The sequence below is a fragment of the Calypte anna genome, chromosome 5, assembly GCF_003957555.1.
Source record: "Calypte anna isolate BGI_N300 chromosome 5, bCalAnn1_v1.p, whole genome shotgun sequence".
Taxonomy (NCBI): Eukaryota; Metazoa; Chordata; class Aves; order Apodiformes; family Trochilidae; genus Calypte; species Calypte anna.
Window position 1 is genome coordinate 538786 of NC_044250.1, and position 26166 is coordinate 564951.

The 26166-nt window shown below is 51.7% G+C and overlaps 1 protein-coding gene across 1 annotated transcript in view; it reads right to left on the reverse strand.

Moving 5' to 3' along the window:
• Nucleotides 1-445: 445 nt before the first annotated feature.
• BAHD1 (bromo adjacent homology domain containing 1) overlaps nt 446-26166 on the reverse strand; it is a 32608-nt gene continuing 6887 nt past the window's right edge. Inside the window, exons 2-7 of the mRNA XM_030451047.1 lie at nt 9049-10692; nt 6729-7090; nt 4632-4791; nt 3644-3720; nt 1476-1567; nt 446-865 (exon numbers count right to left, since the gene is read on the reverse strand). Coding sequence (XP_030306907.1) covers nt 676-865; nt 1476-1567; nt 3644-3720; nt 4632-4791; nt 6729-7090; nt 9049-10675 — 2508 coding nt within the window. The 5' untranslated portion in view covers nt 10676-10692 and the 3' untranslated portion in view covers nt 446-675. The remainder of the gene's footprint in view (nt 866-1475; nt 1568-3643; nt 3721-4631; nt 4792-6728; nt 7091-9048; nt 10693-26166) is intronic.

Consider the following 26166-nt stretch of genomic DNA (forward strand, 5'->3'; position numbering starts at 1 on the left):
CCTGTGCCCCCCAGTGAGCTGGGAATGTCCCCATCCCTCTGCTCTGCCCTGGAGCCCACCTCCAGCCCAGGAGGTGCACGGTGACACAGGGAGGTGAGGGGAAGAGAGAGAGGAGGGAAAATGGGGGTGACTTCTTCCTCTTGCAGAGCAAAACCTACTGAGGCATGACTCAAAGCCACCCTGCACCCCGGGAGCTGTCAGAGCCCCCTTGGGAAGCAGCTCTCCCCAGGAGGGTCCTGGCAGAGAGGAGCCTCCCGTGCTCTGCCAAGGAGCTGGGCTCGGGGCTCACACTTCCCACCAGGAACTGTCACAGCTCAACTCAACCAACACACCAAATCCTCCCCTCTGCCCCCCAGCCATGGCTCTGGATTGGCTTTCATCCCCCCGCAGCCCCCTCCCCATATACACATCTCTAGATACATATATAGATATAGATTTCCATATGCAAGTACCTATATCTATATACATATATTTATTTTATAGGTATATAATTTTCATTTATGCTTTTTAATGAAGTGCTGTGCTTTCAACTGCTGCCTTCCTCCAGGGGCTCTGCTCTCCAGTCCGAGGAAGGAGCGCCGGGCGCTCCCGTCTCCGAGCAGCACCAGGCCAGGGGACACAGATGTCCTGGGCTGTCCCCTGCCACCAGCTCCCTGCTCAGCCCCCAGGAAGGGGCTACTGGGGGTTCTTCAGGATGCGCCCGTGCCTGAAGTCGTAGACGTGACGACAGAGGAAAACCAGCTCAGGGTCAGTGTCCTCGGGCACCTTGCGGTGCAGAGGGGTGGAATATTCCTCTGAGGGAGGAACCAGGATGGTTTTCCTGCCTGGGATCCCTTCCACTCGACGCTTTGCCAAGGCACAAAATCTGGAAAGCAATTAACAAGATTTTTAGCACCAGTTCCTGTTGAATTTCATCCCCTGGGGTGGGTCTGGCCTGCCCAGGGATGAGGGGTGGGAGGGGAGTTTAGTTCTGCTCAAGAGGACTGGAAGCTGCTGCTGCTTTTGATCTTCAGCTGTAGGAAGATGTGCAGTAAGGACATGGACAGGATGGAAAGGGTCCAGGGAAGAGCCATGAGGATGGTAAGGACTGGAGCACCTGCAATATCAGGAGAGGCTGAGAGAACGGGGTCTGTTCAGCCCTGAGAAGAGAAGGCTTAGGGGGGACCTTGTCACCATGTTCTTAAAGGGGGGGCTACAAAGAAGATGGAGACTCTGTACTGTGCACAGTGGTACAAACATTTTGGTGCCCCCTGAAGCATCTGTGTGAGACAGAAGGGGCAGGGAAGGAACCCAGAGTGGAAGCAGCACTTGCAGGCTGTGGCACCGAACCATCCAGTAAAAACTCATCAGCAACTCATCCTGCTCCAGCTGGGGCCAAGGCTGTGGGGCTGGGACAGTTCTGTTGGGTGGTGGTTGGAAACAGAGAGGGTGCCAAGAGCTGCAGACAAGAGCAGCAAGTTCAGAGCACCACCTACCTGCAGTACTCTGCAAAGGTCAGCACGTAGCACTTCTCCTCGATGCAGGCAACGCTGTTCTCGTCCTGGTGCCGGGATGCAAAGATCTCGTTCTGCAAGAGAGGCCAGGAAGGGCTGACCCAGCTGGCCAGGAGCTCCACACCTTCACCCAGCACCTTCTAGGGGAGTCTACCAACACAAGCCCCTAGCAGGTACTCCCTAGAGCCGATATTTCACATCATCCAGACCCCTCCCATGTGTTTTGGGACCTAAAGTGTGGCCCGGGATTGCATCCAGCAGCAGGAGAGCAAAGCACTCAAGAGTTCTCCCATCATTTAACACTGCCCAGCACACTTTGTGAGGCCAAGTGTCCACCTCCCACACCTTCTGACAACATTACAGCAGCAAGACCACCACCAGCTACACCTCTCAGCCTCCTCTTTCCTCCTGGGGGTGACATCCAGCTTGTGACCACCCCAGGGGATGAGCTTTTGCAAGGCTGTGCTGGAAGAAACAAAAGCAGCATTTTCCAAGTGCTATTGGGAAGGACACAGAGACAGCTAAGAAGGAGGAAGGCCAAGGGACAAGGAGGTAATGCAGAGGCTCAGAAAAATCCCCACAAGAGGTGCCTTTGCTCCAGCTTATCCAAAGCCTGACTATGGGCACAGACTCCTCCTGGCAGGAACTTGCAGACTGCAGCCAGAAAACCTGGTGAGCCCTGCTCCTGCACACATACTCCCAGCTCCCAGGGATGCTCCTCATCCAGTTTCCTCTTTCCAGTTCATTTGTAGAGCTCAGAACTGGCATGGAGCTTGCACAGCACTTTGCTGTCTTTTTGCTACCCTCTGACACACAACCAGTGTGTCTGTTTCTATTCCATCAAAGCTAAAGGAATCCCTTCATTCCCAACCCTCTCCTCACCCCAATTCCACCAGGCAGGCTGGGTGAGGGAAGAACCAGAAGCCTTTTATCCCCCAGGGAAACTGAGGAAACCTGCCAGGATGTGTCAGACACAAGGCAACCCAGCCAGAGCCATTTGCAAGAATTCCAGGCGTGGTGAGATCAGCCAAGAGAATCTCTGGGAATCAGGATGCTGTGCCCAAGCCTGGAAGAGCTCCCTGCAGGCTCTGTTTCTGCTCCCAGCCCTGAGGAAGGAGGCTGGAGGGGAAGGTGATGAAAGGGTCACCTTTGGGGGACATGCAGCATCAGAGAAACTGAGACTGCCACAACTTGCTCCAGGTTTTGGGTTGCTCCTGAGTCATCTCTGGCAAGCCTGTCCCAGCTGCTCAGCCCAAACACACACTCTCATTTAGCTGTCAGGTAATTAAGCAGCTGTGCTTGGTTTAGAAAACTCACCCATGCCCTGCAAGCCAGGCAGCTACAACTCCCCAGCTGCACCCAGCTCTGCTCTCACCCCCTCCTCTGCTCTCACCCCTCCATCCCCCTTTTATTTAAAAAGGGGAATGAAAAAACAAACAAACAAACAAAAAGGGCACCAAGTATTTTGGTGGGGTGAAACCAGCACTAAATTCTCCATTCCTGGTTTAAATCCAGCTTGGTTCTGTCACCCAGCCTGAGCCCATGCAGAGCAAAGCAAACTCCTTCTAAAGAGCAAACTCCATGCTACTGGCACAACATCCTCCAGTCACTTGTTCATTCTCATCATGAATCTGCCCAGAGGGAGGAGGCTGCAGCCACATTTCTGCACAAAACAAACGAGTTTCTGGAGCCTGATCATCAGAGGAAGGGATTTCTGACCAAAAGGCAGCAGAGGATCCAGGTAAACCCAAGTCCTGCAGGGGGGCAGCAGGAGCTTTGCTCTGAGCCCTGTGTTTCTGGGTGAATTAGAACTTTCCTGTTTGGAAAGGTTCTGGTCCTGACTCAGTACAAACTCACCCATCCTGAGGCAGCAGCCAGAGCAACTTTTCAGTTTATGCAAAGAGATTAAAGAAACACTGGGATTTAAGTGAGGGGGCTGTGTAAGGAACATAGCAGCTGCTGCTCCAGCCCTGAGTTTCCACCCCCACCAATAAATGGGGCACAGCCTCAGGACACCCAGCACACATCTGGCCACAGCTGCACCAAGCCAAGGGACAGCTCTGTGGGGATGCAGGAGCTGCTGAGGCTCAGCCCCTCTCCCTGCAGGGACACAGACCCAGCAGGACCCAGTTTGGGGTTGGGGTGCTCACCTGGTGCATACTGGGGTTGCGGCCTCCCTGAGTGTGCTCTGGTCTGTAATACCACAGGAGGCTCATCATCAGCTCCCCTGCAAGAAAGATTGATTAAAACACATCAAGCCTCAGGTTTCTGGTTGTGTTTTCCCCACTCCTCTCCAGCTCCCTCCTCCTGCTTTGTCCCCTTCACTCCCCCAGTGCTCCTGTGGAGGCAGCTGTGCCCTGATCAATATTTCATGCTGAATTGGGTGTCCTTTTGTTACAGCAAGAAGTCAGACACGTTGCTGTTCCATGACACCGTCACCCCCTTCTACTTGGGTTACAAGGAGGTCAGGCACCAAAAAAATGAATAATAATAAAAACCAGAGATACAGAAATTAAACAATTCCAGCTGGAAAAAATGATCTGTGCAGACAGCAAGCTGGAAAAGATGCTCATCCACAGCTGGGCACTTGCAGCATCACCTCCCAGGTTACTGACAGAGCTGCTGTTGCAGGATGATGTGACCACGAGGGGCCTCACCACACCTTCTTTTAAACAGTGTTTGGTTTTATTTGATTTTTAGTAAGCCCTGCACTTGATAGCACTTGGCACAGCTTCCCTGGCTGGGGAACTGGTCAGACATGGGACCAGAACATCAAACCCACACCACTGGTCCCTTCTGCAGACAAGTCCATGCTCCACACCCCCTCCCAGCCCTGGCCCTCTGAGGGCACAGCAGCTCCTGAGATGTCTGCTGCCATGAAACACAGCAGGAGATGGCTGCTAGGACAGGTCTGGCAGATATTATGTGCTTTCATGACCAGGAAGATTCTGATTGCTGGTCCCAGGCTGGTGATTCATGAACATTTCAGTTCCTGGAGCAAGCTGAATGAAAGCCATGGAGCTCATCTCTTCCTCTCCATCACCTGGCCCGGCAGCACTGGAGTGCCCCACCAAGATCCATCATTTCCCTGGTCCTGGCTCTCCCACCCCTGCAGCTCCCACTCTTTGGGCAGGGCACCTGTTTTGGGGTCTTCCCACAGTGCTGATATCTTGGCAACGTATGGCATTGATTTCTTCCTGGGCCCTGACTTGAGGAGCACAGTGTCCCGGACCCGGATGATCTCCCCATCCCTCTCCACAGCCTGGTAGCTCTTCCGGACAGCTGGCTCTGGTTCATTCTAGGAAACACACCAAAAAAATAAAGCAAAGCTGAGTGTGTGGGTAAAAGAGTTAATTTATTGCTTGTTACCCCAACCCTGGGCTCCTCAAGGTTTTAGCAAAGAGCTTCCACTCCAAGAGACCTCCCAGAGAAGTCACACAGCATCCAGACCACCTGCATTTGGTCTATAACCACAAAGATCAGGCCAAATGAATTTCTTTTCTAAAGAAAGATCAGTGAGGAAGAGCACCCAAGTGCTCCCCCCTGGCTGCTGTGTCCCAGTGAAGCCCAGCACAGCTTGGCAGCAAGGAGCAGCTCTCCAGCAGGTCTCACATTCAGGAGATGAAGGGCACATTGCTCCTTCCCCAGCACCCCAGCCTGAGGGGTGGATGCAAGAGGGGGCACCCCCTGCCTTCCAGGGGCTTCATCCTGGCACAGCCCTTGGGTCTGTGCACTGCCCTAAGCTGCAAAACCTCTGCTGGAGGAGTGTCCCCTGGCTGCTGACACGTGCTGCTGGCTCCTCAGCACCTCTCCCACCTTCCCAGACAGCACAGGGCTCTGGATTTCACAGCTCTCAGAGGAAGGACATTGCCTTCTCCCTCCTCTGAAATGTGCTTCACTGCAGGGAGCACCCCAGCAGGAAATCTCTGCCCCTGCAGACAGCAGATGGGAAAGGAGAGCCAAGAAAGCCTTGCAGGAGTGACCAGCCATGCCACCAAGGAATGGATGAGGAGGGGGATGTTGGGTGCTAGGAAAAAAATCCATCTGGAAGCCAGGATACTGTCCCTGTCCTCTGTGGTCTGCTCCTGCTCCTGGGAATGAGGCTGGAGCCTCAGATGGGTTTGCCCTGACCCAGGAGGAGGAGGCTGGAGGACAATGTCACTGCAGGATGGCCTCACAGGTGCCACCCTTGCAGATGCTGAAGCCAGAGGCATTCATCACTGTGGCATTTCAGCTGATGCCAGCAGAGGAGCAGCAGGTTCTGCTTCCTTCCCAAGCTGTCTGCCACACCGTGCAAGGTAAGACCAGGGCACACGAGGAAAAGGAAAAAAAACCCCAACAGCAGCTCAGCCTCCAAGCCCAGCCAAGAGGCACTATCTGCTTTTCTAAGAGCTTCCAGATGGCATTCAGTGACCATCTCCACCTGGAAGCAAACCCTGAAAGGGTCTCAAGCTTTGACCTTACTCCCCAGAAGATGCACTGAAAGGGTACAGCCCTACAGTTATTCCTGGATAGGAATGACCCCAACCACCAGGAGAGATCAGGGGACATTCTGCTGGAAAACAGTTCCATGGAGAAAGCCCTTGGGGTCCCAGTGGGTAGGAAGTTCTCCAGGGGTCAGCAATGTGCCCTGGTGGCCAAGAGGCCAATGGGATGCTGGAGGGCATCAGGAAAAGTGTGTCCAGCAGATACAGGGAGGTTCTCCTCCCCCCTCTGCTCTGCCTTAGGGAGACCACACCTGGAATACTGGGTCCAGTTTGGGGCTCCCCAGTTCAGGAGAGACAGAGACCTACTGGAGAGAGTCCCAGGGAGAGCTACAAGGATGATGAAGGGACTTGAGCATCTCCTCTGAAAAGAAAGAGTGAGAGCCCTGGGGCTGTTCAGCCTGGAGAAAAGAAGGCTGAAGGGATCTGCTGAATGTCCATCAATATCTGAGGGGTGGGAGGGTCCAATCTCTTTTCAGTGGTGCCCAGTAATAGGTCAAGGAATAATGGGTTGAAGCTGGAACATAGGAAGTTCCACCTCAACATGAGGAGAAACTTCTTGAGTAGGAGGGAGTCCAGAGAGGTTCTGGAGTCTCCTTCTCTGGTGGCTTCCAAACCCCCCTGGATGTGTTCTGTGTGTCCTGCCCTGGGGGATCCTGCTGGGACAGGGGCTCTATGGCCTCTAGGGGTTCCTTCCATCCCCTGATATTCTGTGATACAGCCACAAAAGCAGCTCCCCACGGGCACCCACCACGACATAGACAGCCTTCTCAGAGGCTGTGCCCACGGGGATCCACCCGTTGGTGGCTCTCCTCCTGCTGATGCGTTGCTGCTTCGGGTGGGAGTGACCTCCTGTGGCTTTGCTGTCCGAGGCGTGGAGACAGCCTGGAGTATTCCTGAGCCCGGATTTGGAGCCACTGGGAGGCTTGGAGCTCTGTGGACATTCTCGGGCCATGGTCTGAGGGTCAGAGTTGGGGGTCTGCAGGTGAGGAACGGGCTCTGCAGCCGGTGGCACGCTGGGTACAGGACATCCTGAGAGCGGGTGGGCAGGAGAGGCTGGGTGCCCTGCCACAGGGATTGTGAGGTTCAGCTGGTCCAGAGACTTGCAGCCTTCTAACAGAGGGGAAGAGAAAAAAACATCGTGTAAAAAAAAATCATCTTTTATCATTTAAAATGACAACACAACCAAGACCATCCCAAACTACCACTCCTTCCCCCCTGAACCTCCCCCCGTTGCACAGTTCCAGCAGTTTGAGTCTCTCCAGGCTGTGATTTCCACTGGATGTGGAAAGCAAAGACACTTCCAAGCCTGCCGTGCTCCAAGCTGTTGCTGCTGCTGCCACTGAGCCAGGACAAACCCCACTGAAATCCCCCAAAGCAATGCCAGCCACGCAGAGACAGGAGGCTGGCCAGGGGCCAAGGCAGCTCCAAGCCTGTCAATATGTACAAAAGAAATAAAAGGCTTATCAAAACGGTGGGAAGGATTAAACCACGCTCACAGAAGCAGCCCAGGCTTCTTCTCAACAAGCCAAATCCTACTCATCGGGTAGAAGATTCTCCAAATAAACTCCAGAAATATGAAAAAAGGTGGAACCAAACCAGGAAAGCTGATGCAGGCAGAGCTGCATGAGAACAGAAGCATCAACCACAACAGGTTGGTAAGGAGCTGACTCTGGGCCTCTCCAAAGCACCCCAGAACACCTCCAGGAGCCATGAACAACCCAGGCCAAGGTGTCCCACAGAAGAGCAGGTCAGGTTGGAGTTACCCATCCTGCTCCCCCCATCAGGGCTGTGCTTCTGGGAGTGACCAAAAGGCAACCCCCAAGAGATGCCTCCAGACTGGAGCATGTTCCAGCAGAGCTGCTAATAAACCTCAAAGTGAAAACCCATCTGAAGTCACCAAGCTCCAGCTGAGTAACTCCTGAGATCCCTTTGCAATCACAGACCAATTATTGCCTCCAGTCTCCCTCCCCAAAGAGGCTACAACAAAACCACTGCTGAACTGCAAACTCCAGGCTGCTATGGACCATCCCTGGGCTTTGCTCTCCCTGAGCAGCAGCTGCCCCAGCACTGGGATGTGAGGCAGGAATCCTGCCTGGCCTGGGCAGACACAGGACCCACAGAACCCTCCTTCACCTCTGGTTTGAGTTTCCAAGCTTGAACTAAAGCAGGATGAAGCTTCACCAAGCTTTATCCACTCAACTCCAGGGAGGCAGAGCAGAGCTGGCCCTGCCAGCACCCCAGGACACTTCCCAGATCTCATCCCCACCACCCAAACTCCAAAGCACCCACGGGATGGGAAAGCAAAGGAGACCCCGACTGCCACAGTTCCAGCCTGGTTTGTACCAAACCAGGTTTTGTATATTTCACAAGATGTTTTACAATAGCAAAGGCAGAGCTCCAAGATAAAAGTCTGAAAAGCAGGGGAGGGACAGAAGAGAGGCAAGCAAACACCTGCACCCTCCTCTTACCTGTTCTCATGTCAATGCTTCACTTCCAGGAACCAAGAGGAGCAGGGACAGGCTTGCTGCTCACCCAGGTGACAATGTGCACCCAGCTCTCTGCAGCCAAACTGCAGCACCTGCCCACCCAGCAGACTCCAGACAGATCCTCACACAGCCCAGCTACAAAATCTGGAATTGCATTCCAATCACCCGGGCAGAGCCTGCCCCTTCACACCACTCTGCTCTGCCAGGATGCTTCAGCCCCCAGTGCTGGGCTTTAGGAGGGACCCAGCCCGAGGGTCCCTCCCAGCTCCTGGCAGGGAGCAGGACAGTGAGAAGCCCCACGGGGGAACTCAAACCCACTCACACAGCTCAAAGCCAAGCCACGCTGTCAGTCACCTGCCTGCCCAAATCCTTTCACCTGTTCTATGCTTCCCACACCAACCTTTCCATGGGAAAACCCTTTTGGGTTAAAACAGGGGGGGAAGAAACACAGATCCCTCCCGAGCCGCAGAGGATGCTGCTTGGCCTCCTGGCAACCAGATCCCTCCTGTTGGCCACCGTGGCAAACCAGCCCTCTCCTCCTGAGAGCACCCAGCCAGGTTTGCTGGCACTTTTGGACCTTACCTGCTGCAAAAGGCATTTTGTAGGGGTGGGTGTTCCTCCCGGCGTGCAGGCTGCTGACCCTGCCCTCGGGCACCACGCCGCAGACGCTGTAGCTGCTGATGGCCGTGCCCTCCCCGCAGCAGTACGGGGAGTTACACCAGTGCAGAGGCTGGAAATGAGCACCTGATGGCAAGGAACCGGGCGAGACCAAGAGCCCCTGGCAGGTAGCTGACTGGGAAAGCTCGTCCTTGGGGTAAAGGGAGCAGTGGGTGTAGCCACTGTATCCACTTTGGCCGTAATAAACGTAAAACCCGTTCAGGGGAGTCAGATCCGAGGACTCATAGAGACATCCACAATCCGTGTGGTTCCCGGGCACAGGCAAGGGAGGGAACTGCTGCACGGGGAAGGAAGGCTGATGGAATTCCTGTTTGGGGGTGGGGGATTTCTCTCCAGGCCTCCCATACTCTGGCTTCATGGAAGCTTGTCCACCCATGAGCAAGGGCAGCCTGTGGTAGAACCCCTGGGTGCTGGCGTAGGAGCTCGACAGCGACTCGTAAGGGATGGGTTCTGCTGGCCCATAGAGCCTGGAGGAGTCCTGCTGCTCTCCTTTCCCCACAGCCCCCAGGGGCAGCCCTCGCCAGCCCTGCTGACCTTCCATTTTCAGGCCAGCAGTTTCCTTCTTGGATTTGACACAGTTCTTCCTACTGGCTTTGGCCCACTTGAGCACTGACTTGGAGCAGGGGTTCTCCGACTTGCCCTCCCCGTCCGATTTACTCCTCTGCTTCAGGGGTTGCTCTTTCTCATGGGTCAGCTTCAGGAAGGCCACGGCGTTCAGGCTAGCCAGTCTCTTAGGGGTGGGATGATAGGAGATGGCACCCTCCTCCCTTTTTGCCCCGTCATCAAAGACCTCATCCAGGGAGTGGTCGCAGCTATTGCATTTCTGACCGGGCTCGTGCTGCCGGCTTTTGCCTTTCCCTGTTTTCACAGCTGTTTTTTCCAGCAGGGGCCAACTGTCCCCAGCTTTGCAATGCAAGTTCTTCAGGGCGCAGTCTCCGCCGCCTTTCCCCGAGTCCCTGCGGCAGCGCCTGCCGGCCAGGAGCCCCTCATCCCTCTCAAACAGCAGATTGTTGACCGCCTCGGCGTTGAGCGAGGCCACCCTGCGCTTCCTGGGCTCCGAGGGGACGGCCCCGGGCTCCTGCTCTGCCCCTGGACCATTCCCTGGATGCTTCTCCCCGGACCCGTCGCTCTTCCCTGCTCCCTGCGCTTGTTCAGAGAACAAAGCGGGTCCCAAACCTCCCATCCAACTGGGAAGGTCCTTCTTTTTACAGCTCTGGCTCTGTTTCGACAGCGAGCCGGCCACATCCTCCAGCCGGGTGAGGAGCACCTTGCAGGTCTTCTTGTTGACCGAAGGGAGCAGCCGCCTCCGCAGCGGGTACGTCTTCCTCACCTCGTGCAGGTTCTTGGGTTTGTTGGAGCCCACGAACCCGCCGGGACACTTGGGAGCCTGGGGGGCATCTCCACCTCTCTGCCTGCCACACTGGGTGTCGGTCCTGTCCATCCTCCTGCTGCCTGTCGGGGAGGAAGCTCGGCCAGCAGAACCAGCTGGGTGCTTCAGAAGGAAAAGTTGTTTCTTCCGGGCATGCGTCATAGGATCAGTGTCCAGTCCTGAGGAGGAACAGCAGAAAGCAGAGATTAATACCCCAGAGAGGGACCCATCTCCTCACAAAGCCCCAGCTGCCAACGAGGACACGTTTGGTGGCTGCTGGGCAGTTAATTGAGAGACAGGACGCAGCGGGATGTGGCTGAGTGCTAAGCCAGAGAACACGATGGGGACTGGAAGCAAGGTGGTGGCAGCAAATGTCCCAGGAGCCAGGACACCCAGGGCACGGCCAGAAAGCTGCTTCACCTGCTCCCTGTCTGCTCCCTCCTTCCCAACAGGCTACAGATTCTCATCAGCTGCCCTAAATCTGGTGGGAACGCTGGTCTGGGGCATCCAGCAGAGATAAATCCCAGGTATTTGACTCATTTGTTGTCATTTGCTGAAACAATTAGACAAAAGCAAAACAAAACCCCTACCTACTGCTTTGACAGCTTTCTTTCTGGGTCTCTTAAGCAAGTTTCTGCCAATGTTAATAAATGAAATATCTGCAGATCCCTGTGCAGGTTGGAACCTGACTACCTGCTGCTCTTGTTCCCTGCAGATGCATTTTATAAACATTGTGGACATTAAACAACCAGATCATCATGTTTGGCCAAAAATACGTTTATGGGAGGAAAGAGTTACTCATCCATATGTCACTCCTGATTTCTCACCTGGATCCCATGGCAAGGCACTGTTAAAAACCAACACAAATCACTGGAACACGAGAAGAATGAGCAGGAACTTGCTACAGATGACAGGAGAGGAGCAGCACTGCCCAGAGAGCCCCTTCAGCCATGTGGTGGCTTCCTCAGTTACCCAGCAAGCAGCCTAATTTTTAGTTTTCCACTTCCATTTTTAGCAGCCAGGTTCCTGCACCTTTGCACTCTTCAGTTTCAGCTCCAGCAAACCAGGCTCCTTTGGGTATTGGAGGAATTAAGGAATTTTTGCAGTCCACAGGAGCACATGCCCTGTGGAAGAAGCTGTAAGTCTAATGCTAAGAAGGGAAAGGTGATATTCATCTAAAAACATGGGGAAATGTTAATGTTTATAAAAAATTAAAATAAAACCCATCCTAATGGAGTGATACTGAAACAGATTTAATGAAGCTGGCATCAGCAAGAGCAGAGAAGGACAACTGCTTGCATTTAATGGCATTTATGAAAGAGCCAGATTCCCTTTCTTGGCACCAGAGTCAGTCTGCACATCACAGGGACTGGGGAGGGGTTTGATCTCCCTGCAATCAGGTACTTGGCTGGAACATCTCTCTATTGACACCATCGACACTGGGCTGCCACTTCTGAGGCTTTTAATTAAAGCTGCTGCTGCTTCTGCAGTGATTAGAACAAAGCTCCTGAATCACAAGAACTGTTCATTTGCCATGGTTTAATCAAGCTGATAATTAGATTATCTATTTGAAATAAGCCCAGTGTGTTTTAATTGACTTGCTTATATATGCATTAACTAAAAGAAACTTAGGAACTGAAAGCTGCCGTGGCTTGCACGTTGTTTTTGTTGATGTCAGAACCTTCCTGACCTGTTGTGGGGTAACTTACACCCTGCTACACACAGGGTATTTCCCATGGATAGTGTCCAAATGGGGGGAGCAAACACTTATGGATATCCATGGGATTTTATTTATTGTTAGAATAAGAGGTTCTGGAAACTAGGGGGATCAGTACCAGACAGAAAATTTCCTCCAGAATTGGAATTCTTGGAAAAGAGGCTTCACACACCTCTGCAGTTTGCAGGGGGGCTGCAATTTAAGGAATAAATCATGCAGAGCAGGGTTTGGCAGTGACAGATCCATGCCCCAGGGGAGGAGAACTCTGCCCAGGTGGTATGGACCAGTCACTTCCTTACCACTCCCATCCTGCTCCCTCTTGTCCCCAGTGAGAGCCCAAGATTCAAGCAGAGGTGCTCAGCAGAGGAGGAAAACACCAAATGAAGAGCTGTGGCTTGTCTTAAAGCCCAGCATCAGCCACCTGGTTGTCCTCAAGCTCTCACAAGCCACAGCCTGACCTTCTGGACACAATCCATCCCTGCTCCTTCCTGGGGCTTCATAGCCTGGTGGTATTGCAGTGTTAGAGCACCTCTAAACTCTGAGCTCTACAGACATGACTTCAGTCATTCCACACCTGCTCCAAAGTTAGAAAAGCTCCGGCAGAGCCTGAAGGATGGGGATTTTCCCACGAGTGGAGACTCATTAACAGCACAGTGACCTGCAGGGATCTTCCCTGCTTGACCCCATGAGAAGTGCCAAGACAAAGAACAGCTTAAATAAAATATCTTTTCTGGAACAAAAGCAGAGGAATTGCTTTAAGTAAGAACACCCGAAAAGTGATTTTTTTTTTTTCCTTCCTTTTTCCTACATACATTTCCTACAAGTGTGAGGAATCCACCTGCCTCTCCAGCCTGGCCACAAGAGCTGCCTTCCAGCATGCAGCATCATCCCTGCTTCATCCAGCTTCATCCCTGAGAGGCTGCAACCAGGAGCAGCACGAGAAACACTCGAGTTGAACATGCAAAGATGACAGCAGAGATAGCAAGTCAGAGAGGCATTAAAGCTGGAGGAGCCCTGGAGTTCACTGCAATCCAGCTGGAGAGCCTCAGTCACAGAAGCCCTCGAACACGACAAGTTCTTTGGCACAACAGTAACCACACCACCACAGAAAGGTGGGGAGTCATTACTTTTTAATAAAAGGAGGTGATGCCTGCATAGAGTTGGTCTCTAAGTTGTGGTCCCCACACTGGGAAGTCACCTGCTCTCATACTGAGAAGCCCTCACCTAGAGATGAATGGCTAAATTTCTGGAAATGTGTGGAAAGGCAGGAAAAGCCTCAGCACCACAGCCAAGCCAGTCCTTTCAGTGCCACAAGGAAAGCACCAGTAAGCACCAGTACCACCCAGTAACACTTCCACCTGGTGGTACACCCTCTGAAATCCAGCTCTACAGCAGAGGACACACACAGAAATAGAGCCAAAGTAACCTAAGCAAATAAATGCAGAAGTTGGCATCATCCTCAAAAATCTCTGCCATGGATTCCTTGACCAAGCAAAAAGAAAAGCAACAACAGCAACAACAAAATTATCCAAGTTTCTCCCTGACCTTCTCAGTTTGGAGGCTGAGAGAAGGTCATGCTTTCAGATCACATTCCACTAAAAACCTGCAGTCCAAACCCAGGTGAGTTCTGTTTGTCTGACTGGCTCTGTGCTGGCTCCACGTTACCAGCAGGAAGAAACTGGTTGAGTGGATCAGTCACAAAGTGTGGTAAAAAAGGTTCAGTTCCTACCCAGGGAACTCCCCGTGACATCACCACTGTAAAACAACAACATGAGTGGTTTGAAGCTGGGGGGCTGCTTATGAACCAGCAATGTGCCCAGGTGGCCAAGAAGGCCAATGGCATCCTGGGCTGGCTCAGGAGCAGCGTGGCCAGCAGGTCCAGGGAAGGGATTCTGCCCCTGTGCTCAGCTCTGGGGAGGCCACAGCTTGAGTCCTGTGTCCAGTTCTGGGCCCCTCAGCTCAGGAAGGAGCTTGAGGTGCTGGAGCAGGTCCAGAGAAGAGCAAGGAGGCTGTGAAGGGATCCAGCACAAGTCCTGTGAGGAAGGGCTGAGGGAGCTGGGGGTGTTGAGGCTGGAGAAGAGGAGGCTCAGGGGAGACCTCATCACTCTCTCCAACTCCCTGAAAGGAGGTTGGAGCCAGGGGGGGTTGGGCTCTTTTCCCAGGCAACTCTCAGCAAGACAAGAGGGCAGGGTCTCAAGTTGTGCCAGGGGAGGTTTAGGTTGGAGCTGAGAAAGAATTTCTTTCTGGAGAGGGTGATCAGGCATTGGAATGGGCTGCCCAGGGAAGTAGTGGATTCTCCGTGTCTGGAGATCTTTCCAAAGAGCCTGGATGTGGCACTGAGTGCCATGGGCTGGGAACCACGGGGGGAGTGGAGCAAGGGTTGGACTTGATGATCTCTGAGGTCCCTTCCAACCCAGCCAATTCTATGATTCTATGATTCTATTCTATGATTCTATTCTCCTCTTTCTGACACAGTTCTCTAAAGGAGATGGGAACAGCCAGCTCAGTATCTGCAGTGGATCCCCTTATCCCACAGCCAAACTCCTTGTGAATTTATTACCAATGATTGTGACCAAGGAGGGGAAAACAGACACCAAGAGCTGGCTCCGTGCCCCACAGATCCAAGAACAACCTTTCAGATCTGCTCCTCATCCTCTCTTTTGGAAAACCCCACAGAAGTCACTTCCCAAAGCAAAGATTAAAAACAAATGTGCCCCAAAACTTCCAAGAAATCACAAAATCATCTGAAGAACTGTAAGTGAAAATACTCAAGCCAGAGCTACCCGTTTATTGCTTGCAGCTGAGGAGCTGGATTAATGGGAAGAAGACTTTTAGGTTCAACTCTTGCAGAAATTAAACAAGCTCAACAAAGCAGCTTGGTCTGATCAGCTGAATCCAGAGGCCTCCCAGCATTTTAAATTGAGTAGGAATTGCTGCCTCCTTCCTCGTTCTGAAAAATTCACTTGGCAGCTGTTGAACCCAAACCAGATCGGAATAAAGAACAAGTTAAAAGAACCCCCTCATCACTGGTTCAACTTCTGCTAGAACAAACCCAGTACCCAAACAGCAAAATCAGAAGAGAGCTGATGCCTCGTTAGTAGGAAAATAAGCAAGTGTGTTAACAGCTGCATTTTCTGTAATCATGCAGCTGCAGCATCTGCCTCTCCCTCTCTATCCCCTGATTGCAAGTGAAAGGAGAAGAGACCAGGCTGGGACTGCTCACTTGAGCACCATCTCCTTCCCAGAGCTTCACTGCAGAGCTCCACTCCTTCCGAGGAGATGATGCCAACAGCACAGAAATTTAAAGCTCTTAAAGCTCCTGATCCATTTGGCACTTCAGCCCTACACAGTTACAACATCACCAAGCTCTCTCCGTGCCCAGCATCGCTTTGTCACCTCCCAGCCCCTCCACTTCAAGTCACATCCACTGCAATCGGGGCAGCTTATGCTGCTACAACAGCCCTGGCACTGCAATTATCTGGAGGATTGGCTCTTTTCTCCCTGCTGCTTTTACAGGCAAATAACTCTTGGTGCTCTGAGGAAGGTGTTGCACGGAGGAAGGCTCCCAGGAGCTCTGGGAACTGCAGATAAATCAGAGAAGCATCAGGTACCTCGTGCTGAATCACCCCGCAGCATCACTGCCATCTCCAACATCCAGAAAATCTCTGGATTGCTGCAATCTGCCTCACCGAGGTCCAGCCCTGGCTGTTCTCTGGAGGTCCATCACCCACGTGCTCCAGAGAAAACTCTTTATCCAGAGCTCCTGAGACTGCAGCACAAGCTTGTTCCTCTGCCCAGCACCTCCCAGTAACCACACGGATCCTGCGCCGGAGGACACAGCCCAGGCCTTGGGACCTTCAGAAAACATTTGCAGGAAGAGGTCTGGGGCAACTCTGGCAGAGCCAGGAGAGGATCTCTGGCAGCTGCACGGGAGCAGGCTCTGTTCCAGCCCTGGTAATTACAATTTCCTTGGGAAAGCCAATGCTGCAGCCAGGAGCTGGGAGTGCTGCAGCACACGTGTGCCTCTGCTACATCACAGCCCTCAAACAACTGCAATTAGGATGTTTTGCTTTACAAACACGAGTCCCAGAGATGCCTGAAAGCCATGGCAAGCTGAGAACAAACCACGCTGGGGTGCAATCCCTGCCTGCACAAACCCTGTGAACACCCCAGAGGTTCCCCCCCAGCTGACTGCTGCCGAGGGTCTGTCCCAGCCCCCGTTATCTGGGTGCAGATCTTGCTCTGAAGTGCTTCGTGGGGAAGCCAAAATTGAATTTCTCCAGCTGTTCTCATGCTCTCCACAGCCCTGGCAAGCAGCACTTGTGAGGAATAAACGTGAAAAAAGAAAAACAGGAAAAAAACCAGAATACCCTGCTGCACCATCAAAGGCCAAGCTCAGCACACAGAGCTCCCCCAGTCCCGGGCTCTGATCTCCCCCTCTGCAGGCAGCGTTTGTGACCAGCATGTCACAAGTTTGCCAGAAAGTGGCCCTTTTAACCCTCAGGTACAGAAAGGGGAGTGCAAAATTCCCTGGCCAAAGCAATCTGGAGAGGCCAAGGGAGCACCTTGCTTCACTAACCCTGCTTGCCTAGCAAGTTTTTTTCACTTTGGAGCAAACTGTTCAGTTCCACGTGCACCTACCTGAGGAAAGCCAGCTATGGTTCTCCTCTGGAGGTCCTGAGATGGATGAAAGGCAAAAGAAATGTGTCCCCTCAGAGCCAGGGAAGGTCATTTTGTCCTTCCCTGAACAAACTACGGGGACAGAACCAATCCTGACCTCCTCCTTCCAAGTTCTCCTGTTTTTTCAGTGAGTTTGGAGTTCTGGGGGAGTGAGGGTGGCTCACACAGTACCAGGTCATTCAGTGCAGGGGAAAGAATGATGTACAAGTTCTAGGATGAGTGGCAAGATGTTTCCTCAAACTCAACGATCAGGTGCATTATCTGGGGGACTAATGGAACCCCTAGAAATAGCAAACTCCTTTTCAGAAAGGCACCAGCTCTCCCTCTGCATTTCTGATGCTAAAAAGCCTTCCCACTGTATTTCATTTCCAGTGAAAGGCTGCCACTTGGGTGGAATGTTCAGTAAATGCTGTAGTAAAAAAAAAATAAATGTGGGAAGTTCTATGTGACCTCAGCAACTCAAACATCAGTCACCAAAACCAAGATGAAGCTTTGCAGCCACAGCCTGATTACATATGTGTGTTGAAGTAAAACCAAAGTTTCTGAATGCAAAGCCTTCCCCAAGCACCTATGTCTACAGCGTGGCCAACACTTACAAAAACCACTTCCTCTGGCCTAGAAGAACTAAAGATTTCCACCCCTAAGAGCTGCCCCAAGGCTTCTGCTTGTGAGCTGGAGGCTCTGCAGGCAGCAGGGATGCTGCAGCCTTCAACAGCTCTGGGAAACTGGTTCAGGTGAGTTCAGAGCTCCAGGAGCAGCAGCACAGCCACAGTTTCACAACCCCTCTCTGGAGGAGAGATGCAAATGCTGAGCTTATCCCCAAGCAAAGCCACCCTCACCCCTCAAGAACTCCAAACTCGATTAAAAAACAAACAAACAAAACCTGGAAGGAGAAGATCAGGATTTGGTTCTGCATCCTTGGTTTGCTCAGAGAGGGTCAAAACCTTCCCTGCCTCTGAGGAGACATTTCTTTTGCCTTTCAGGTTAAAGAGGGATGCACCAGGACGAGCAGGAACCATTGAGCTACTGGATGTCCTAAGGGTGACAAAGCTTACAGCAACTCCTGAGCAGTTTTAATCCTGCATCCATCACTCTGTGCTTCCTCCAGGAGAGGCTCCCAGCTGCAGCAGCAGGAACCCACCAAAATCTGGGATAACTGCCCCTGGATGTTAAGTCTCTAAACTCTGTTTGCACCCTGAGCAGTTCAGGGGCTCTGGGGAAAACTGACTCTGCAGCCATGTCATTACAGACAGAGGCAAGCAGGGCAAAGCCACCCCCTCCCTGCACAGAAACCACCTCTTTGCCAGCGCAAACACGGGAAGGATTCCCACGGTGCAAAGCCCACCACCAGCTTCTCGCCTCTCAGAAACAACCTGGGAAAAAGAAATACAAAAAAGAAAATTAAAAAAAGAAGCGTGGCCAACCAGCCAGGCTGCTGCAAGGAAAGCCCAAGGAGGGCAAAGGAAATCCCCGGCGTCTGCAAGCGCAGGAGAGGAGGACGTGGAGGTGGGGGTGAAAATCAGGCTCGACTTGTCTGGAGGTTGACAGCTCTGAATGAGAGCACTCAGGCTTCAGGGAGGCTCTGGCCAGGCTTCTGCTCTATCACTCCCTGCTGACTCAGTCTCCAAGGTTTAGGCAGAGAACAGAGAGAACTGGAAAGGACGGGAGGGGCAGGGACTGGACCAGCTGAGAAACCGGGGAGGCTGAAGCTGACATGGATTTTGCAACTCCCTCAAAGCATCCCAGAGAACATCAGCAGCAATAGTACTACCCATAAAATCCTGGGCACATTAAATATCACCTGCTTATGAAGAATTGCCTGTTAGACCTTTAAGTAGGCTCTGCATAAAGCTGCCTACGTGACAGCTACGCTAACAACGCCCTGAGAGATGCCTATAAGTGGTTTGAAAACTTGAGTCAAAAATACCCCAGGACAGCTTTGGCAATCGTGTTTTTAGAAGGAGCACAAGCTTTGCCAATCAAGTTAATCAAGGTTTTAAAAAGAAAGAAAGAAAAAAAACAAAACCAAACCCAAACCCCACTCATCTGATTTGCCAGATACACAAAATGCAAACGAAATTCCTCCCCGGCAGAAGGCTGAGTCTGGTAAAATATCAATCATATGTCACCCTGCTCAGGGAGTTCTGGCACCATTCCTGGTGAGACGGACAAAATAGAATAACAAATCAGTTCCGAGGCTTTATTTTTGAAGAACAAGGTGCAAGATTTTTCTCTAGTAGCTCTTAAAGCCCTCCTATATATTACAATCACACCCTTCCACGGCAGCTCGAGGAACTTCCCCTCCAAGCTGCTGAGCTTAAATAATTCAAGATGCACTGAGATTTCATGTCTTACACGTGCATCTGCAAAACGGTGCTGCCTTGGGGAATTTCAAGGGCAGGTGCAGCCCTGCCAGCTCCTCTCCATTTCACAAAGCTGTCGCTGCAATCCTATCACTGGATCTGGACTTCCCTTCTCCTCTCTCCAGTCCCTTCTCCTCCACAAAGGTCTCCATTCACTCTCAATTCTTTCAACTAGAAACTGTTAGCACAGCACCCTTGAGATCCAAAGAACAACATGTTACTGCTCAACAAGCTCAAAAGTTGCTTTAGGGGAGGAAAAAAACCCCAAACAAACAATGCAGGAAATTCAGGGAAGGGCCAAGCATTCTTTCAATGTAACATTTAATGAACCACCCTAAAGTCTGACCCAAATCACAACTTTAAGGTGTTTTTTTTTCTCTTTTTTTTTTTTCTCCTTTAAATAATTTTCATCTTATTTCTCCTCACATAAGAGCATCCTTCAATGCTCTTTCAATGCATCCTTCAATCCTTCAGGCAGGGGTTGGGCTCTTTTGCCAAATGACTTTCAACAAGACAAGAGGGCAGGGTCTCAAGTTGTGCCAGGGGAGGTTTAGGTTGGAGATGAGAAAGAATTTCTTTCTGGAGAGGGTGATCAGGCATTGGAATGGGCTGCCCAGGGAAGTAGTGGATTCTCCGTGTCTGGAGATCTTTCCAAAGAGCCTGGATGTGGCACTGAGTGCCATGGGCTGGGAACTGCAGCAGGAGTGGATCAAGGGTTGGAGCTGATGAGCTCTGAGGTCCCTTCCAACCCAGCCAATTCTGTGGTTCTATGATTCTATGAAAACAGAGAGCACAGTGCTCCAGCTCAGCCTCTGAACCCAGGGCTCTGTGGCTCCAGGTTCTGCCTCTACTGGCTGCCACCTCCCAGATCAGTGCAGAAGAGAGACTGGATTTTAAAACTAACAGAGAAGCACATTGATACCCACAGCTTACATTTACAGAAGCCTGAAACCCAGGCAGGCAAAAAAAGGCTCCGTTAAATACCAAGTTCATGTCATGTTCCTGAGGATTCCTGTGTTCTGATTCATCCCCAGCTGAAACACATGGACCAGAACAACCTCTTCAGACTGAAACTGTAATCTCCATCTATTTTCAGTTCTAGAATAAGTACTTCAGACACTATCATCCTTCATTTGGAAATACCTATTCTCTCTCTGCCCTTTTAAAAGTGCTATCACATGTCTCCAGCCTCAGCTCGGTCTCCACAAAGCACACTGTCCATAAAGCAGAAAACCTGTCTGGGATTTTACATTTCCATCACAGGTTTTGATTCCTCTTTATATTCAAACTGCAATGGATGTTTCAAAAGGAAACAGACTTCCTATTTCTTTATTCTCCCTCTGCTGCCATCACTTGAAATTCCAGCGTCCTCCCCAGGTGACAGAAGCTGACTGATGCTGAGTACTTTTCCATTGGAGAGCTTCAACCCCACTCCAGAACTCAAGTCCAAGGCAAACCTTACAAAACTCCTGCACTGGCCCTGGCATCCCCGTAACAAAGCTCAGGATATTCTCATCAGGTTGGGCAGAATTCTGCAGCTCCAGAAACCTGGAGTTCTGAGCAGAGAAAATTCACAGGACACCCATCCCCACCCCAGTACCTAAGAATGATCAGGTGTCCAAAAGGTTTCAAGCAGTGAGCCCAGCTGAAAACACCTTCACAAAACCCTTTAGAACACAGATATTTATTTCTTTGCTTCACAGAGTGTCACTCATCACCACACATCCAGGTGTGCCTTCAGACATCTTTAGTGGCACCGTTGTGAGCCAGGGGAAACTGCCCAGCCTGACCAAACTCACTGCAAAACAGGAGTGCAGCATTTACAAACCAGAAATCATTTACAAGTCAGAAAGTTCCTCTGAAAATTCCACAACTCCCTGGCTGGAGCTGTGAGATCAGCACCACCAAAGGGTGTTCCAACACCTCCTGACTTCTCAGGGAGAACCAGAGGCTTCATGAACACACCTGCACACCCGAGTTCAGACAAGGGTTGGTTTATCTGCTTTTTGTCTTTTAAAGAGCAGTTTATTAATTGATTCTCCATGAAGGGAAGGAGCAGAGAGGAAGACAGGCTCAGGGAGCAGAGCTGCACTCCTACAGAACCAGAGGAGATCTCAGCCTGGAACCTGAAGTTATTGATGTCCTCATCAGACCAGCCTGAACCTCCACCAGCCACCAAGTGCTTCAAGTTAATTGCTTGGCAATTAGACTTTTCATTACTAAGCAATTAGCACTTCAAGGGGTTTTTTTATATGCTCAGCACTGGCTCTTTGCAGAATGATGGGGGCTCAGGATGGGGTGTGGGAAGCCCAAGTCAAACATCCCCCCCTTGAACACCAGGGCTGCTCCTGGCTGAGGCAGGGGAACCACCACCCCCTGCCCAACCTGGGGCTGGATAATTCAAGCCCAGGAAAGCAGAGAGACTCAGGGTATGATGCTGCTGGTCAGAAACCTGGTGGGGAAAAAGCTCTCAAGCAAGAAAGCTGGATGCTGTTAGATGGCTCCATCCAAGAACTGTTAGTGGTATTAAAATAACTGAAACCACAACCAAACACAGGCAGTGCAGCCACTTCCAACACCTAGAAACCCCATCACTGGAACACTGCTTCCACCAGAGCCCATTTAACTCCCATTAGAAGCTGGCCCAGCTCTTTCATCCCTTCCCTGCATCATTAGAGGTGGATTTAAACACACATTTGCTTGTGCCCCGGGTTTGATCAGGCAGGGTGACTCCTGTCCCCTTGGAGCAGCCTGCACAGCATTTGCAGACCTGTGCTGGGAGTGATTTGCTTTTTATCCACTCATTAACTTGCATTTATCTACCCACACACGTGTGACATGCTTTGCCCACTCAGAACAAGTGATTAAACACACTTGGCTTCCAAAGCAAGGGCAATGGTTCCACGTTTTCACCAGGGTGAGCCTTCTGCACTACACACCAAAGGACCCCTCCAGTTTTACTGCATCTTGCACAGCTGGAAAGAGAAACTGAAATAAAATCAGGAAATATTAAGAACAATGAATAAGTTACACAGCCCCAAGAGCTCTGGATTGAATCAGTGGGGCTTTGGTTGAAGAAAGTGTCCCATGTCCCATGAGGTTGTGCTCTCTGAGCTGCAGCACAGACACCTCCATGACCCAGGAGCTTGTGGCAGTGTCTGCAAGGAGAAAGATTGGAGAATCCTCTGTAAAATGGGCTGAGTTTTGCTCCTCAGTCCCTGGCAGCCAGAGAGGGATCCACGGCCTCAAGAAAAGCAGGGTCAGGGAGACTCAGCCATGGCCTCCCCAAAGCCAAGGGCTGGGTGACAAAGCTGAGCAGCAGCCATGGCAGATCCCCTGGGGCCATCCCTGGGACTGGTCAGTATTTTATTAGCAAGGCACAGAGGATTTTATGAGTAAGTCACAGGCTGACCTGCAGGCAGCACTTGGAGGAGAGAGGAAGCCAAACATCAGAACATCAGAAGCATCAGAAACAAACTGTGGGTTCACACTCACCCTTGGGGGACCAGAGGAGCATTAAAAAAGGGATAATAATGAAAAGAGCTCCTCAACAGGAACAAACACACAGCTCAGACACTGGCCAAGCAGGAGCCATCAGTCACCCAGAGGCCAAGTGGGCACCAGGGGCAGAGAGCAGCTGAGGTTCACTGAGGAGCACAGACTGGAGGTCCCAGCACTCAGCTCCTGTGGGACTGGGGGGAAGGAGTCCAGAGGGAGCAGGTCCAGCTGGACACAGCTCCCTGGGCTGTGCCAACATGGGGTGAGCCAGGGAGAGGCCTAGGACTTGGAGGTGACCAGCAGGGAGAGGGTCAGGCCATTAGAAAATGGGCCAGAAAATCAGTTTCTAAGCCATAAGAAGATGGTGATATGGCAATCTTTAGGGAATGAAGAGAAGCAAAGGAGTTGAACTGCTCCTGGGGAGAACTGAAAGGTTTTTCCTGTATCTTTCCTTCCTGTTGGGCTACAAAAAGCATGAGACTGCCTAAAAGAAGATGAGGTTAAAACAACCAGCTAGGCCATGTCAGAACACTTTGGTATAACTCATCCCCTGCCCCAGCAGGGCTGACCCCATCACTCCAAGCTCCTTCTCTGTACCTGCTGCTGCCCCAGCCCCACACAGACACCAAGGGGCCTTAGAGCTGGAGGGCAGCTGTCCCCAGTTCTTTTTAAGAGCACCCACATCCAGTATTGCATCTCCCCTCAACACCCACACCCACCCAGCACCCCACTCCAGGCCAGCAGCACTTCTGCACTGCAGAAAAAGAGAGAATTCAACCCAAACACACCTCGAGAGCCACCCCAAGGGTTTGTTCAGCTCACACACAGCATGGGCCTTTCCTCCTGCTGGGAGATACCCAGAGTTTCAGGACACAGCTTCCATGCAAATCAGCCCCACAGCTGCTCTGCCCCTTCCTACCTGGGTATCTCCCATGCAAACTCAACTCATGGCCACCCGTGGGTCCCGGGTGGGCATTTGGTCCCCAGGCAGAGGCACCCACCCCTCCCCAAGGGACCCCAGCACTGCCAAGGCTTTGAAAACCTCCCTTTCCACATCACTCTGGGCCACCATGAAGTGCAGAGGACAAACCACCAGCAGATCTCTGGCAAAGGAGCAGAATTACAACTTCCTCTTGGGAGCCACAAAGCTTTTAAATAGTTCAGCTCAGGCTTCCACAAAAGTCATGAGTGCTCCAACTGGATTGTCAGGAAGGGTCCCCAAAGCCAGGCTGGGGCTGCAAAACATCTGAGTGCTGAGTACTGGGGACAAGAGTCCTGCAAGTGCTACACAAGCTGCTCTTCACAAATGAGTGCTCTGATGCTTCAGACACTCCCTGTGCTTCCTCCAAGGAGAACATATTCATAATGGGAGAAAAAAGGGCAAAACTTTAGAGGAACTCAGCACTGACATGTGGAGAAACAAACAAAAAAACCCCACCAAAAGTTATTAATACTAGTCCTTGCCCAGGGCTAATCTTAGCCCTTAGCTCCAGGATTTGAGACCACTGATGGAACACAGTGGGGCAGATGGATGTGGAAGAGAGAAATCCTCATACAGCCAAGGGATGGCCACAAGAGCATCAGGGGAGGAGATGCAAAGAGTTCAGAGCTACAGACTGCAGCAGACTGGGGTACAAGCAGGCAAAATCTGGAGTTAGACCGTGGTAAATGTGACCAGAGAGGGATGCCTGCAGCTGAAGCAGAGCCAAAGTGGCAGCAGGAGATGTTCACAGCTACTGGTCAGAGGGTGGAAGAACTGGGAGAAAGTTTCCAGGAGCTGCTGGAAGATACCAAGAAGCTGCAGCCAGCTCTGCTTTCCCAGGCTGTGCCAGACACCCAAGGATAAGCAGCTGATAAGGAGGGATGTGCTGCAGAGAAGAACCAAGGGCGGCTCCCAGCACCCAGCACCCACCTCCCTGCTGGCAGCCCAAACCCCTGCACATTCGGCCCAAAAAGGATCTGATGCTGGACAAGAGCTGCACAGAGCTTTGAGCTGAGGGGTTTCTGCCCCATCCTGCAGTTACAAACAGGAGGAGACCACGAACCCACAGAGGACATCCCCAGACCCCAGCACTTCAGCTGCTGCTTCAGGAAAGCATTTGAAGCCCCTTTAAACCAACCTGACAGATAAGATCCCACTCCAGAGCTCCGAGGTGAACATCTCACTGCACCTCTGAACAACCATGACAAAGACTTAAGGGCTGTATTAAAGAGGCTGAAATAACTCTGGAAAGCAGGGCAGGGTTACAGCTCTGCCTGCTGCAGAATTCAAACTCTCAGAGGACAAACACCACCAAACCTCTGGGGCTTGCTGCTCAGGACAACCTCCTGGGCTTCCCTGCAAAGGCACCAAGTGCCTGGAAATCCTCACTCCCTGGGTAAATCTCCAAATGTTCAGCCACTTCTCTGCTCCTCAGACACTCTGGTTCCCTGCCCTCCTCAGCAGCACAAACACCCCAGCCCGCAGCACCACGGGGCTTGGTTGCTCTTTCAACAGAACAGGACACTCGTCTGTAATTTACCTAAACACTTCCAACTTGCTTTGGGGTTTCTTTTGCATGTGCTTGAGTGTTTTAAATATTGCTATGAAGATTCCTTGGGGTAGAACAGGGAGAAAACATTTACAGCTTGCTTTGTTCAGCTGAGGGGCTGCAGGAGCTTCCCAGCCTGCTGGAGAGGAAGGAGAATCAGGACCACAGCACCCAACCAGAACCTACACAGGAGAGCAGGAAAGTCTCAGAGCTGCAAAGAGACCTTGAGGGCGACACGTGAGGACACATTCCCTTTTTTCTCATCTTTTAAATAGATTGTGTTTCCTTTACACCCAGCACAGACTCCTCCACCAGGAACTCTCTGACCTTCAAGTACTCTAAACACCACTCTGTATAGGGTTATTACAGCTAACCAGGTTTTAATCATGTTTATGTACTGAAAAAGTCAAAATGCTGCTGTTGTGCTTCCTCCGTGGTCCATTTCTCACCACTGCCTCCCGTGGTTTCCTTGGAAACATATGGAAGCTGGAATGGGATTGACATTCACTTAGTGGACAGATGGAGTTTGGAACAGCCCAGTGCCTGAAACCCAAGGCTGAGTCTTGGGATAAGTCATGTTCTCAGTACAAAAACCACCCCCCAGTCCCCAGACTTTGCAGACAGGTTAAGGATCACCTAATTATTCAGTAATGAGCTCAGAGGTGGCATCTGAGGCAGGGCCAGGGATCACCCATTGTGCTCCCCTGAAAGCATGGGCTGAGCACGGGACAAGAGTTGGGTTTGGAGGGAAGGATTTAATTTTTGTTAAGCACAGAGAAAACAGAAGAGTTCTTAAGCTCATTAGTGCTCCCGGGCAGGACAACTGATGCAAATCACAGACAAGAGCCTCTGGCAGGTCCTGAT